Raw genomic sequence first — 15598 nt, 5'->3', positions numbered from 1 at the left:
TTCTCTCCCCACAAAGAGCATTGATGCCTGTAGCCATTGACGTAGTTCAGGTGATAACTCACTGTGGGCAATCTGTTGGTTTCTTTCAGATTGCACAGTAGGCATGTGTTCCACCTTTTTACTTTCCACCTTTGAAAGTGGACAGTATTGAGAAATGAGACCTTTGTGAGACCAATTTGAGACCTATGATCTTTGAGTGGCCCGAGGAGACCCCTCTACAGGAGGGAAGAGATGACTGTTGAAAAGATGTTGCTCCTCTCTTTCAAATACAGCATGTCCTTACACCTGACAGTAATCCAGCTATTATTTACCTACCCTCCCTTCTTATTAGTCTTCATAAAGGAGCATCCAAAGCTGCTTTACAAATTTGCTATGACCTTTGACCTGTGCCATGTCACCCTTTTCAATTATGACATGGGCCAAGCTCAGCGGGAGACTTCAAATCTCCTCTACGCACATATTTGACGGCTTTGTTATGATGATAAAAAAATCCAGTTTTGGCTTTCGTGGTATAAAAAGAGCTGATGGGCCACTGAAAGTGAACAGTCATCACAGGTGAGCGCAACTGAAGTCCACTCTCAATGATCCTCGCAAGGCCGTTAGGACCAAGATAGTGTAGTAGGAATCATGATCTCCCTATACTGTGTTGTATTCACACTGGTGCTGTTCTCTGAGTTTAGCACCCGCTCGGCCGTCTTAGCTGTACCGACAGGCAAGCTGGAGGAGGGTAGGACAGAGCAGGGAGAGCCTGCGTTCCATACTAGACGAAGACACGATGAGCGACAACGCTGTGGCTGCCCCGAGGTTCAGACTGGAGCCCATCCTGGACAACGGACTCGGGCTGGACGAAGAGGGGAACACAAAGATCTTCATCCTCTCAGTAAGTATCTTCCTTCATCCATGTCCATCATCATCATACCAATCTTCCTCTTAACTCTCATCTTCATCAGTAGCAGCATCAATACAGTGTGTTCCATATGCCAATACTTTACATTCGCTCAAACGTCAGCCATTATCAAACAAAGATGAAAAGGACAGGCGTTTCTCTTTATTAGATTCACACAGTGGCAAAATGTACGATAGTGTCTGCGCTCCATCAAAGGTTTGGCAGGCATGTGGAGTGAATCAGTTTGTCTAGCAGCTGTATGGCATGCACGTCATGGACATGGTTATCTCTGATGTAATGGAACAGGAGAGAGGGATGAGGAGAGGAGCTATAAAGCCACTTGGGCAGATGATATGTCTGGATAACTGGGGACCCTCTGATACTGGTTTCATATGGCCTGGATCAGGTCCAGTAGGCCGGGGTTTGAGACCCAGAAGATCTGTGCCGCTTCTTAAATGTCCATCTGGCAAATGGCATACATCAATTAATGGAAAAGAAAAACACCATCCCAAAGTCCCATTAATTTGGACATTGGATTCTATAGCCCTTTCATGTGTATTGTTGTATCTTTGTTGTATCATGCAAACTAGATAACCTTCGGCTTTGGTTCACCAGACCTGATTGTGCAATAGAATCTTCAGCGGACAGAGTATACTAATGTAGAGGCTGGCTGAGCCACTCTGATGGAAGCCAGCCAGACAGTGACCTAGCCTTCTGTCCCACAGGACATCAGACTGAAAGGGCACACCAGACGTGGCATGAACACAGCTTTCTCCCGAGCCCTTCCTGTCCTCCCAGACCGAGGAACAGATCACGCTCCTACTGAAAATAGCCTGAAAGTAGAGCGCAGGGAGGACGACTTTGAGAGTAAGTATCGACCAATGACTTCCTTTTGTTCTTTTTCCTTCTATGGTTCCTGTATCTGTTCAATTGTTCTCATTAGAAAGATCCAGCTCACTGTCATTCAGCATGTCAACTGGGTGACTGTAGATTACACGATACTGACATTAAAACCATAAATGAGGGTGTTGATACTTTCCACCATGTTATATGTATTACTTGGAACAAGAGTTTTATCAGCTGGACTTGTGAAATTTCAGACTATAAAAAGTGACAAACTGAAGGCTGTTGAAGGTTATGATATCACTATTAAAAACAGTTATTGTTTTAAATCACTGCAATTCTACCAATTTTATTCCCTCCAGGGCTCCGATGCATGATTGGTCGAGTGTACCGACCCTGTTGGCAAAGATAAGAAGTGTGGTGGATCATTCACTGCTGCCCTGCCGTCTGTCAATCTCCCTGCATAACTCTATATGCTTTCCTTATTTGTTCCTTAAATCTCTATGGCATGGTTTTAAAAAACAAACATGTATAAAATCAAATAACTATTAAAATGCTTAGAAAAACCTGTAAACAATTGTACGCTTCAATTCTGGGTCACATAATATAGCTCCATTTGGAAAATCAACATTGTCCAGGTAAAGTAAATAAAATAAACAGTATAAAATGTATGATAGTAGTAGTGAAGATACATGTCAGAGAGGATAAGTGTCTGGCAGTGGGCCCTTTGTCTTAGAGGGAGATAAATTGCAGGCCAAGCCGAAATTGATCTGCTATCAAACAGATCTGCTTGGGTTTCAACCACTCTCAGACTTTCCACATTGCCTCATGGGCAACAGCTCTTTTTTATCATTGCGTTACACTCGCCCACAGACACACTACAGCTGGTGATCTTTCTTTTAAAATGATGATATCTGTCAATCGCTGGAAAGCACAACAGAGGCAAACTTTTTTTTTTTTTTTTTTTATATACAAAAAATCCAATAAAAAATACGACTACAATAAAAGCCTCTGAAAATAGGCCAAGCTCCCCTGGGGGGAAAAACAAGTGCAATTGATTACAGAACATTCAGCTTCAAAGAAGACAGACCATTGATGAAATAAAGTGACATTACTAGTACTGCCTTCTACACAACACTACAATGAGTAGTTTACAATCTGAAGAAGCTGGTGAGCTTGCACTGTCCGGCAATCAGTTTCTTCTTACTGGGGGCTTTAGCTTCACCCTTCTTCCCTGCCAATTTGGTTGATGTTACACTGCTAGGGGTTTTCTTCAGAGGGGGCTGGTTCTCTGACCCACAGTGTTCGCTACAATCCACCAGCTTCCGTTTACAGGCTTTGCTGCTTCCTTCTGTCTGGATGTTGGTCTTCCGACTGCCCCCGCCTGCTCTCCTGCTTGGGGCATCATTTCCACTCGTGGGCCCCAGTGCTGCGGCAACCCCCCGGGACAGGCCTCCTCGCTGGGCCTCTTTCCTCCCAGCCTCTGGGTCAACCTCCACTGGAGAGAGGAAACGGTAATAGAGCTTAACAATCGGGGTAAAAAAAATGATATAACAAGAGAGGAAGGAAAGGGGGAGAAAAAAAAAACTCTGATGAAATTGCTGACGTTAGCCTGCAGTTTAACAGCCAGAGTGTTTATTCTAGCGAGCTGAAAGTTAACATTTGTCATGTAACCCGATGGAGCGGAGCCTGGATTCCCACAGAAAGAAAGAGTAAAGGAAGGGGAGGGAGGGAGAAGAGTGCGTTCTTTAGGTTTTTACTACAGATGTGGGGGCGGCCAGGTTTTATAAAATGGGGAATCATTTAAAGGTTGATCGTAAGTACCAGTCCCAAGACTGGGACTGGGCAGGGTTCTGGGACTGGGCAGGGAAGGTGGGTCTGGGCATCGATCCGAATCTGTGCCGTCAGAGGGAATAGAAGCCAATCCCTGAAGAGGGGGGGGGGGTTGTTTTGTGTGTATGTAGCTACGCTGGACTATATGTGATGAAATCTGGAGCAGTTCATCAGCACGCATGCAGACTAGGACATGCAGTTACAGGTCTCTGGTGAGAAAGGGAGAATGATGTAACAACTAGACATTTTTACCTCTGCCCAGCTCCTTGACAGCAGAGGTGGATTCCACAGTAGTGAGGGTCCGCTTGAGAGCCGGGTGCACACAGGTGGGAACCTGGTTGGTGCTGGGGAAGTCCAGCACGCGGTTGAGGGGCAGCGCCGAGTCGTCCTGGTACGTGCAGGCAAACTGAGATCGGATGGTTCGCTCTCTGGCCTACAAATGGAGAGAAACATTCAAGGCTCTCCAACCCTGTTCCTGGAGAGCTACCCTCCTCTAGGTTTTTGCTCCAACCCCAGTTGCAACGAACTGGATTCAGCTTATCAACCAGCTAATTATTAGGGTCAGGTGCACTAGATTAGGGTTGGCGTGAACCTACAGGATGATAGCGCTCCAGGAACAGACTTGTTTATCAAAACACTTTTGCTGCAAGTTCTGGAGGAAAAACCCAATTTCTTCACAATTTATCTGCCAAGCTTCCATTAGACAATGAACCTGAACCTAGTAGCCCTTTATTTTTTTATGATGTCACAACTGATCTGAGGTCAGCCAAGAAAAGTAGTGAGTCTGATCTCCAGGGCCCACAATCCCAGCAGCCCCAGGGGAATACTATGATTGAAGCTAGATCTACTCAGGGTTTTCTAAAGCTAGCCAGCATCAGTTAGCTTCACATTCTATCTCAGGCTTCATCCATACTACGACAGTATGGATGAAGCTAGCATGTTTGGAACAGCATGTGCATGTCACATGTGGCTAGTCAAATGCCGAACTCTTCATTGAGACAATGCGAAACCTCAATCCATGGGACGAGTCAGTGCCACATTTTTATGTTTGCCGAAATCAAAATGAAATAAAAGTAATTGCATATTCCGCGAGGCTATGGTGTGAAATAGGCTTGATGAAGTGCAGTCTTTATTTTATTAAATATAGTTTTGCTGTCTTTGGTGTGCTTATTAATGCACAAGCACCCTTCCCCCCACTCCTATTGATAAAATAATTGCATTACGTCATACAAGTTTTACTCTGCGTGAAGTTTCAAATGCATTGTCATTATTGAAGTGTAATTTTATATTTAGACCAATTAGGGTTAAGTGCCTTGCTCAAAGGCTCAGCTTTTTCACCTAGTCAGCTCGAGGAGTCGAACCAGCGACCTTTCGGTTACTGGCCCAATGCTCTTAACCACTAGGATACCTGTAATGTGAGGTATTTTAAACTTGTATTTTTATTATTACGAACATTTGATCAAATATTTTTAATCCATAGTCTTCCTCAAATTAAGGGGATGATGCAATCTTTGTGAGAGGGAGGGAATCTGATTTCATCGGTCCTCAACTTGTGGCTCAGACACTTCTTTCAGGATAAATGGAGTTTGTCTGCCCGGGAGCAGGTTAGTTCTGAAGGATTCGTTGCTATAGAAATGTACCTCGCTAAAAGGTGAGCTGAGCACTTTTGTGGAACTGGCCAGTGGCGACCTGTCATTCAGGGGCAGGTGACCTATTTAGCAAAAAAATTAATAAAAAAATAATTGCGTTAATAAAGCCGCATCCAAACATTCTCTTTGCTTTCTTGAGTAAGGCAGCTCCAAAATGCAGCTGTTTCGGGCGAGCTCAGTGCTCTCTGTGGTGGTGGGGCAGCCAACGGAAAATACGGCGCATAGGGGTTGGTAATGTTCTCTAGTTGCGCCATGGTAGGCTCAGTGTTCTGTCACTCATGGGGACACTACGTCACCGCATAACCTACGGGAGAGCTCGAAAATTGAAGCCCCTTGGGTGCTGCCATAGATTTACATTAGAAGTGCCCATCCAAGAAGGCTCAAGGTCATTGGCCTCCCGAGTGGCGCAGCGGTCTAAGGCACTGCAACTCAGTGCTTGAGGCATCACTACAGACCACCTGGTTCGATTCCAGGCTATATCACAACTGGCCGTGATTGGGAGTCCCATAGGGCAGCGCACAATTGGCCCAGTGTGTCGTCCGGGTTGCAGTGTAGGCGTCATAGTAAATAACAATTTGTTCTTAACTGACTTAACTAGTTAAATAACAAAATAAAAATGTTAACATCATACTTTCAAAACCTTAGCTAGCAAGCTAGACAAGCAGTCATCATGAATCAAGTCTACAATCTCCTGGCAAATCCTTTTAAATTCTTGTCATATGAAGATAAATTATATAGATGAAATGTATCGGTGCTCATCGGCCATTGTACATAAACATTACACAACAAGTTGGAAATCGCAAATTCAACAATAAGTGGTTTGGAAGGAATCAATGGCTAACTGCAAGCGTTGCAAAAGCAATCACTAGCCTGCAAATCAGTGGAGAGGGTGTGTGGTCCAAGTCTGGGTTTACGGGTCTCTTTTCCAAGCTTAAAAAGGATAGGCAACATATCTGGCATGCAACATCACTGGGCCAGGAAAGGTTGATTACATTTCGCCATGCTGTCAATCCAGCATGACTTCTGAGGTGTCAAAAACTGAAACTCGAAATCTCAGACTTCTAGTGAGTTCAAGACTAACTGGGAACTCTAGTGAAAAAAACTAGCTCCGACTAGGAAAAGACGTTGTGAACGTCATCGAACTAATTAATGTATTTAGTGTTGTGTAGTGGCTTTGCTGGCATGCATCTAAAACATTTTTGGGGAGTTGTCCCTACCAAGATGTACATGCTACAACCCCCCACTGAATAGTATCCCGAGTTGAACAAAGTTACTCCGTTAACCTCAAACCACATATGGTAGTTATGGGGCTCAGGGCCCGTTTCCAAAAAAAGCATCGTAAGGCTAAATTCATCATTCAGAACCCCAAGCAGTGTTAAATCTCAGAGCTGTTACCTGAACCCTCGTTAACGTTGCACTTGAAAATGCTCGCACAGCTAAGTGCGTCAGATGCTTTTTATACACAGATCTCCGCTAAACATAGCCACCGATAACTTCAGACCAAAGTTGACTATAAATACATAGTTGATGTCTTTGCAATTGACAAACAAGCGACGTATAAAAAGATGCTTCAAATGAAAACCGAATTAAAATATAAATGTTATGTTCAAGCAATTGAATTATATGTTTGCTATCTTGTATAATTTCTCAATACATTTCATGGTGTGTAGCTTATTGTGTGCGCAATGTGCCAAATCAGTGATTTCAATGATTTTTTTATTGGGTACGCATTACAATAAGCCACGTCAATATTTGCAGCCATAGGTGGTAATATCTATCGGAACTGATCTGTTGTAAGTATTGTGAAATAATTCTTTAAAAAGTTAAGGAAAGATTTGAATCGAGAGCGGATCCGAGAGCAGCGCTCCTTTCAAACCTATCAGTATCGACACCGCTCCAACGATGCACTTAGCAACCCTTCTCTCTGTGTGATGTTTTGAGAAACGCATGTTACATATTCAGTCGTTGTAGGAAAGATTAATAGTTAAAAACACTCGTAAACCTAAATTCCATCGCTATCGGGAAACCGGGCCCTGTCTGATCCACTCCTTTATCCTCCGTTTGATCTAGGCCTGCTGGGGATTATCACGACTCAAGGATTTCTCCCTCCTGGCCATCAGCAGAGCCGCAGTAGGGAAGGAGGAATCCAGTTGAGAAAAAAAGAACGGCAAGCTGGGGGGGGAATCAAAGCCGAGCAGGGGGGAGAATCAAAGCCCTGAGCGAAGGCTATTCAAAGAACTTCTCAAAAGAGCACCTAAAACAACAATGAACCCTCGGATCACCAGGCATGAAATGTACACGTACCCTCGTTGCATGCTAATAAAAAGCCTCGCTAACGCCAGAAATAATGACAGACAGGGAAGAACATAACGCAGGCAGGGAGGTAAAACCTCCGACATGCAGTCCACGCTTAATGCAATTATAGCAGTATCTAGTTCTATTACAGGTAGAGGACGACATGGTGGTGGGGGGGGGGCACCGCTTCAGAGGCTGTCCTTAGACAACCCCTATAGACTGGTTGGCCTGGCCAGGCTAAGGTAAGCTGGTTGGCCTGGCCAGGCGAAGGTAAGCCCATCCTGATGACACCTCAAGGAGCAGCAGGTAAAAGCAATTGCTCTGTTCTCGGGTTTTGTTTTTGAATGTGCACACAAGCTCAGTAGCCCACCTGCAAGATCAGGATATTAGGTGAGAAGTTGGCAGATGCATTGTGTTCTTATGGTAGCTCTTCTTATGAGCCAGCTTTGATTTCATGGGGAAGAGGAAATACTTTAAAGCATTGAAAGGCATCTTGTTACCTAGATCAAATTATCACAGAGACATCAATCAATAAGGTATCATATTATTCATCCAAATGATGCAATTCAATACATCATTAAGATCACTTAATTTGCTGAGTGATAAGTTTTGCCGTGTTTAATCTGTCTGAAACCGACACAAAGCATGGAAAAATACCCACAATGCAGAAACTAAATGTGACTATCTGCACGTGTGCTTCAGTTGACTGACGTCAGCGTATGATGAAACTATTGGAGCGGGTCCAGGTGGATAAAGACATTCAGCAGACAACAGGAAACAATAACTTTCAAGTTTCCTTACTAGTCGAGTTAGGCGACTGATATGGCATCTTTAAAGTGAAGTGGATGCAGAAAGCTTCCGCCTGCCGAGTTCAGGAAGCGGTGAGCTGCCCAGGGACCATTACAGCGCACTCACAGGAAGACAGCCAGAATGTGGGGAGCTAAAGTGACATCTGCAAGCGCAATCAAATAAAGGAGCCCATTTCCACAAAGGTGGTTTTTAGGAAGCAGTTTCTACATCTAGGTTGTATTTGCTTTTGCTCTGGGTGCTTTTGAGGAATGGTATACTTGTTAATGACGAGCACAGTGAGTTAGCACCAGGACTCCATTCTATAACTGTCTATAAGCCCAGAGCCTTCCAGGCTGCAAACACCACACGACTGACTGAGAATCCCTCCACATCCGTTGGTTATATCAATCGGTTTACACATCCTGATAATTAGGGCCGGGACGATACCAGTATCGCGGTACTCGTTAGTATCGCTGGCAAGGAAACAAAACATGAAGCGGATTTCACTTTAGAAAACGGCCCTAATGTTGGAAACAAACATTATGTCATCCAGAGTCACATTTATTTATTTTCCAAGCTATAGCAGGCAACCTGTATTTTTAAAGGCCCAATGAGTTGTCCGCTTCGTGTTTTCATTTTTGCCATGGAAAAAAATACTGCGATACTGGTATCATCCCAGCCCTACTGATAATGAATGAAGAGAGAAAACATCTAGGGACCTATACAAAGACCACAGTAAACATGCAAACCCTCAGAGGGATTGACAAAACGGAAGAGCAGAGCATCTTTTTTGACTGACTACTTGTCAAACCAAGAGGGTGGAGCCCTGTTGAGAAGCATAACAAAAAACGTGTCACTGGGAGGATGCCGGTTTGAATCCCCCGATTGTAGAGGAGTAGTTTTATACCCCAGAGTCACTCAGAGCAACACAATGGTCAAAGGCAGGGAGCAAAAACACAGCTGTACAAATAAGAACGTGTAGAAGCCAGTTATAAGATGAGGGGCGTCAACTGAGCAAATAAATAATACAATACCAGGGAGAAATTACAGGACGTAAAGACATTATTTTTCAATGTTTGGACATTTGATTTGGTTTATTTGATGTTTCGTATTCGGGTCTCCTGGTCCTACTTGGAGGGTGGGAGGTAGGCGAGCTGTGTGTGTGTACCTTGGGTTTGAGTTGATCTTGTCGCTCCTGGACGCGGTGCTGCAGGGGTTTTGGAGAGGAGCCAGTGGGAACCTCTGGGGATCTGAGGACACAGAAGCAATCAGAGATTGAAAGCAGCTGTTTATGATTTAGGGGTTAGAGAGGCTGTGAAAACATATCCATTATTAGCATATGAAGCTTTGATTAGCATGTGTGCGCGCGAGATGAGGCTCACCGGAACAGCGTGAGCATGCAGGTCCCCTCCTCCCCACTGAGGACAGCCTGATCCGCAGAGAGTAGGTCTGCCTTGTTCCTGCAGGGCGGTGCCAAAGCATCTTCATCCAGCAACATTATCAGGACCTTCACAGTCTCCCGACCTCCATATGCAGTGGCGTGGTTAATAGCATGGTATCTGGGCTGAAGGGGAAATACACAAAACACTATAGTGTTAAGATGATGGCGTTGATGTGGATCAAACGAAAAGGGCCTTGACATGAACATGTAGGGTGAGAGAGGTTGGATCTGTTGGCCCAGAAAGGTATCATACCCTGGCTGGGCTGATCCCTGTCCGACTAGCCGACTGCAGTCTGTGGGACAGGTGGATCTGAGAGATCCTCTCTTTGAGGTCCTTGGCGGTCTTGTCAGCTGCAGCGTACACAACGTCGCCACTGGCCCGCCCCTTCAACAGAGCTGCCCTGATACTGGTCACCAGACGAACGCCAGCAATACTGAGAAAAACAGAGGTGTAAATAAAATATAAAATGCTTGTAATTATCTAATCCACTAGGAAGAAAAGTCAAGCAGCCCCTCTACTTATCGGCCTCGAGTAAAAAGATGCACTACAGAGATTGGAATGTGGTCATTACCAAATGGATAATGACACTCCCTTTTTCTAGGGGTCACTCTTATCACTGACCATGAAGTGACTGCAACATTATTGGGGTGTTTGAAAAGTTCAGCAAGTGTAAACACTGAAGCAAGGTGGGGTGGAGAAGGAGCAGACTAGAATCCCTGACCCAGATATTATGAGAGGGGAGTGAGCCTCCAGAACAGAATCATCTGGGAAAACAGATGTTAGCTGAACAAGAGGCCCTGAACCCTTCAGAGAAGGTGTTTGTGTGTGTGGAAATACAGTACTCCACTGAGGGTGTGAAAGGGGAGGTAGGGGTGCAGGCTGTTGAAAGAGCCATTCTGGCATCAGATCAGTCCAGTGTCCCATCAGAGGCACCACAGCAGAGCAGGGAGAAAACCCTCAGTCATAAACACCCAGAAGGCCCCTGCTATGGGGGAACTGGGACAATACATCCAATATGATGGACTCCATAGCTATATATCTGAGTGCCAAGAGGTGTCAATCATGTAGCTCTGTAGTTGCTACTGGAATTCAGGGGAAATAAGGCCTTGTTGTGACACAGCATGACTTCTCCCATTGCTTTACCTCAAAGTTCAGTCCACACATTTTCATCGAATGACCAAACAATCTCCACGTTTGTGGCACTGCCAAACGCTTGATGAAGAAAATCTGAATCAATCTGCAATTATACACAGTCCATGAATGATCAAGGAAATCTTAATGTTTGATGATCATTTAACTAAGTAATCAAACCAAGGAAGGAACAAATTATCTTTTGACTTTTAGTCAATTGTACTTTGATGTAGCCGATAAAAAAAAAAAACATTTTAATAATTCACATGCTATCATGAGAACCTGGGGCAGAAGTCATTAGGGGGGAAATCAGATCTGTACACAGCAATGGGCAGGTGGGATTTGATGACGAGGGTAAGCGGAGTGGGAGTCTGCCAGGTCAGTGTGGTATTCATTAGGCACCAAACAGAAGAAAACAGACAAACCAGGAGGGACTACAGTACATGAACATATCCAACAAGAAAGGTTGATTTCTACCTTCCAATTCAAAACATTTTGCTACGATGTGCACTAATGAATACAACCCAGCTTGTTGTGTACCCGGCTTCTTGTGTACCTTGGGTCAGGGTTGTCTCCCAGTATCTCCTCCAGGTTGTCTGTGAAATTGACAAAGTCTGACAGGCCTTTGACATGTTTCCTCAGGGGGTCAGACTCAGCGGGGGCATAGCCCTTTCCTCCCAGCTGGACTGCTCTAACAAAGGATGTCACAGCCTGCAATATATAGATGATTAACATGAGACTATATGATTGTCATGTCATCAACATTCATTGGCTAAACCCATAGGTCAGTGTAATGATACGAAACAGACATGGAAAGAGTAGAGGCCAATTTGTCATTCTTACCAAGAAGAGTGACATGTTCTTGCTCCGTGCTTCACGCTTCAGGTCAGTAAAGCTTTACGTCCGAGGCGACCTATTGGGGGGTGTCAAGGGTGTGCGCTAGGGCCATGTCGTTCTTAGAGTTGACCAGCTGATCCAGATAGGAGCAGAAGACCCTCCTCACCACCTTTCTACCTATTGGAGATTTACCAACAGCCTTTAAAACACCAGCCGATGCCACAAACAACACACACGGCCCCATTTAAAAGTCAGAACACCATCTTCAACCCAAACCAACATTTCATAAACCTTGTCAACCCCAAGCAGTCCTACAGTAGCAACCTGTATTCTACCCACTCATAAATCAGACAGTTGACAGGGCAGCAGCCTGGTGAAGAGAGATTGGGCTGCAGCAGCGCATGTCCTAGCCCACAATGTCTGTTGCGTTTTAAAACATCTGCCTGGTAATTTAATTCACATTTCTCTCTTAAATCTGAGTGATATGATTTAAAGTTCCTGTTAATAAGAGCGAGACAGATTCCAGTGCCTGAGAAAGACTGGAAAAGCTAAACGAGAATGAAAGGCTTGCCAGACTGACTGGGAACACGAGCGAACAGTGAAAGAAAGTACCTGGTTGCACAATGATATGAGCCAATGTAACATTTAATATTCTGGCTAAACCACCTTCTCTTATGTGAGTGGAGAGAATGGAGAGTCAGTTTGCTTACATTATGCTGACCAGTATAATGCTGATATGTCATAAGCATGTATGAACATACAATACCAGTCAAGAGTTTGGACACACCTACTCATTCAAGGGTTTTTCTTTATTTTTAAATTTTTTTACATTGTAGAATAATAGTGAAGACATCAAATATATGAAATAACACATGGAATCATGTAGTAACCCAAAAAAGTGTTAAAAAATCAAAATATATTTGAGATTTGTCAAATAGCCACCCTTTGCCTTGATGACAGCTTTGCACACTGTTGGCATTCTCTCAACCAGCTTCATGAGGTAGTCACCTGGAATGCATTTCCATTAACAGGTGGGCATTCTTATAAGTTAATTTGTGGAATTTCTTTCCTTCTTAATGCGTTTGAGCCAATCAGTTGTGTCGTGACAAGGTAGGGGGGGGGTTACAGAAGATAGCCCTATTTGGTAAAAGACCAAGTCCATATTATGGCAAGAACAACCAAAATTAGTAAAGAGTAACGACAGTCCATTACTTTAAGACATGAAGGTCAGTCAATACGATAAATGTCAAGAACTTTGAAAGTTTCTTAAAGTACAGTCGCAAAAACCATCAAGCGCTATGATGAAACTGGCTCTCGTGAGGACCGCCACAGGAATGGAAGACCCAGAGATACCTCTGCTGCAGAGGATAAGTTCATTAGAGTTACCAGCCTCAGAAATTGCAGCCCAATTAAATGCTTCAGAGTTCAAGTAACAGACACATCTCAACATCAACTGTTCAGAGGGGACTGTGAATCAGGACTTCATTGTCAAATTGCTGCAAAAAAAACACTACTAAAGGACACCAATAAGAAGAAGAGACCTGCTTGGGCCAAGAAACACGAGCAATGGACAATAGACTGGTGGAAATGTGTCCTTTGGTCTGGAGTCCAAATTGGAGATTTGTGGTTCAAACCGCTGTGTCTTTGTGAACGGATTATCTCCTCATGTGTTTCCCCCACTGTAAAGCATGGAGGAAGTGGTGTCATGGTGTGGGGGTGCTTAGCTGGTAACACGGTCTGTGATTTATTTAGAATTCAGGGCACACTTAACCAGCATGGCTACCACAGCATTCTGCAGCGATACGCCATCCCATCTGGTTTGGGCTTAGTGGGACTATTTTTTTCAACAGGACAATGACCCAACACACCTCCAGGCTGTGTAAGGGCTATTTTACCAAGAATGAGAGTGATGGAGTGCTGCATCAGATGACCTGGCCTCCACAATCACCCGACCTCAACCCAATTGAGATGGTTTGGGATGAGTCGGACAGCAGTGAAGGAAAAGCAGCCAACAAGTGCTCAGCATATGTGGGAACTCCTTCAAGACTGTTGGAAAAGCATTCCAGGTGAAGCTGGTTGAGAGAATGCCAAGAGTGTTCAAAGCTGTCATCAAGGCAAAGGGTGGCTATTTGAAAAATCTCAAATATACTTTGAGTTGTTTAACACTTTTTTGGTTACTACATGATTCCATATTTGTTATTACATAGTTTTGATGTCTTCACTATTAAACTACAATGTAAAAAACAGTAAAAATAAAGAAAAACCCTTGAATGAGTAGGTGTGTCCAAACTTTTGACTGGTACTGTATGTTTACCTGTGTGCTGCATGGCTTTGACTTGCTTGATGGGGTCGAGGGGACCTGGGACAGGGAATTCCTCACCTCATAGGTCTCCATGTTACTGGACAGAAACTGAAACAGCTGGACCTTGGCAACAACATGAACACAGATTTGGCAGTTAGCCTAACTGGCTGAGCTGGCCTTTGAGACTATATCAAACAGTTGACTAAAATGTCCAATCATGGTCCATCATCCTAGTTTCAATCAGGCCTAATACTCACTGAGTTCAGAGGCTCCTCAGGGTCCGGATCAACCCCTCAGCTGTTTGTACATAGAGTGGATATCAATCAGGTCCATAGTGTTGGTGCGCTTCAGAAAGGAGTCGTATTCTTTCCTGATGATGTCATAGTTCTCTGGTCGGGGAGAGTCAACGTGAAGGGGCAGGTGAAGTTTGTCTAACAGTAAGTGTTTCCAGGCCATCAGGACGTCGCTCAGGGCAACACTGAACTCTCCACTCTCCTGTCAGAAGAGAGCAAAAGCAGATGGCTTATAGCCATGACTGCTGCCTGTGATGGGAATCATAATGCATAGATCATGGAGAATTATCCTCCCAAACAGTCTGGTGGGACAAAGGGTGGGACAAATGGTGTGATTATTACTTTATAGGGTCAGGAGTCTTTTCTGACCATGTGATCAGGAGAAACCAGGCCCAAATGGCTATAATAGGGGTGTAGATAAACTCATTGCCTTAGTGACAACACGTTTGGAGTTATGACATTAAATGTTATGGCTTTGATTGCAGTATCAATGTCTGTTAGGACCACAGTCACTGGCGTACCACACAGGCTTGGGAGGCCCCAACCCAAAAGAATTAGGAATTAAAATACCAGAATGGACATGAAGCTTCTTCTGATGGGATAAAGATCAGCCATTTTGGCCAGGGAGTTGGTCCACCATGGATTGCCAGTGCTGTGATGGTGCTTCTCAGTCTTGTAGGGGGCCTCGCAAACTGCTGTAGGCCACTGCCCACAGTGAGGGATTCATAGCTTATAAATGTTACCAGTTTTACCTGTTTATTGACCTCTGCAATGGCCAGCTGTAGAACCATCAACATTCCATCTGCCCCATGGATGGTAGTCCTCTCTGACTCAAGAACCCGGTGGCATTCTCGCCTGAAGGTTCTCACTATTGTCTTCAGACTGTCCTCTAAAGTCGCCATTGTCCCTGTGAAGGTGACAAACAAAGACAATGTTTAGTTATATGTACTGAAACCTTCAAAACTGCAATGTAACTAATGCAAACAAAGTAGTGTATGACGGCATGTAACAATGTATTAGTTAAAATGGTTAATGTTAATTAAAGTGGATACAAAACTTAGTTACAACAATACCGATGTAGATTGCTGGTAGCTAGTGAAAAAATAAAACACCATTAAACACATACTTACCTAAACAAATGTTACAGCCTCAAACACCACCTATTTCGATATCTCGAATATTTTAGGGATATAGTCAAAGTATCGCCAAAATACATTCACCACCCACGTAACCAATGCACAACCAGCTGACGCTTTTTTAAAACTCCTGCTAAATAACTGCTAAATAACTACTCTGAC

General features: G+C 44.1%; 1 protein-coding gene and 1 pseudogene across 1 annotated transcript; one reads left to right on the top strand and one right to left on the bottom strand.

Annotated features, from left to right (window-relative positions):
• Nucleotides 1–747: 747 nt before the first annotated feature.
• Nucleotides 748–2182, top strand: LOC121555324 (pro-MCH 1). The gene is made up of 3 exons (XM_041869154.2): nt 748–880; nt 1612–1753; nt 2092–2182. The coding sequence occupies exons 1-3, from the start codon at nt 776–778 to the stop codon at nt 2139–2141; spliced, it is 297 nt and encodes a 98-aa protein (XP_041725088.2). The 5' UTR covers nt 748–775; the 3' UTR covers nt 2142–2182.
• A 514-nt stretch (nt 2183–2696) lies between these two features.
• On the bottom strand, nt 2697–15541 carry LOC123481853 (annotated as a pseudogene).
• Nucleotides 15542–15598: the final 57 nt, after the last annotated feature.

This window comes from Coregonus clupeaformis, chromosome 24 (genome assembly GCF_020615455.1).
Source record: "Coregonus clupeaformis isolate EN_2021a chromosome 24, ASM2061545v1, whole genome shotgun sequence".
In the NCBI taxonomy this organism is placed as follows: domain Eukaryota; kingdom Metazoa; phylum Chordata; class Actinopteri; order Salmoniformes; family Salmonidae; genus Coregonus; species Coregonus clupeaformis.
The sequence above is the reverse complement of the archived record's forward strand: the minus strand, read 5'-3'. Positions and strand labels throughout refer to the sequence as shown.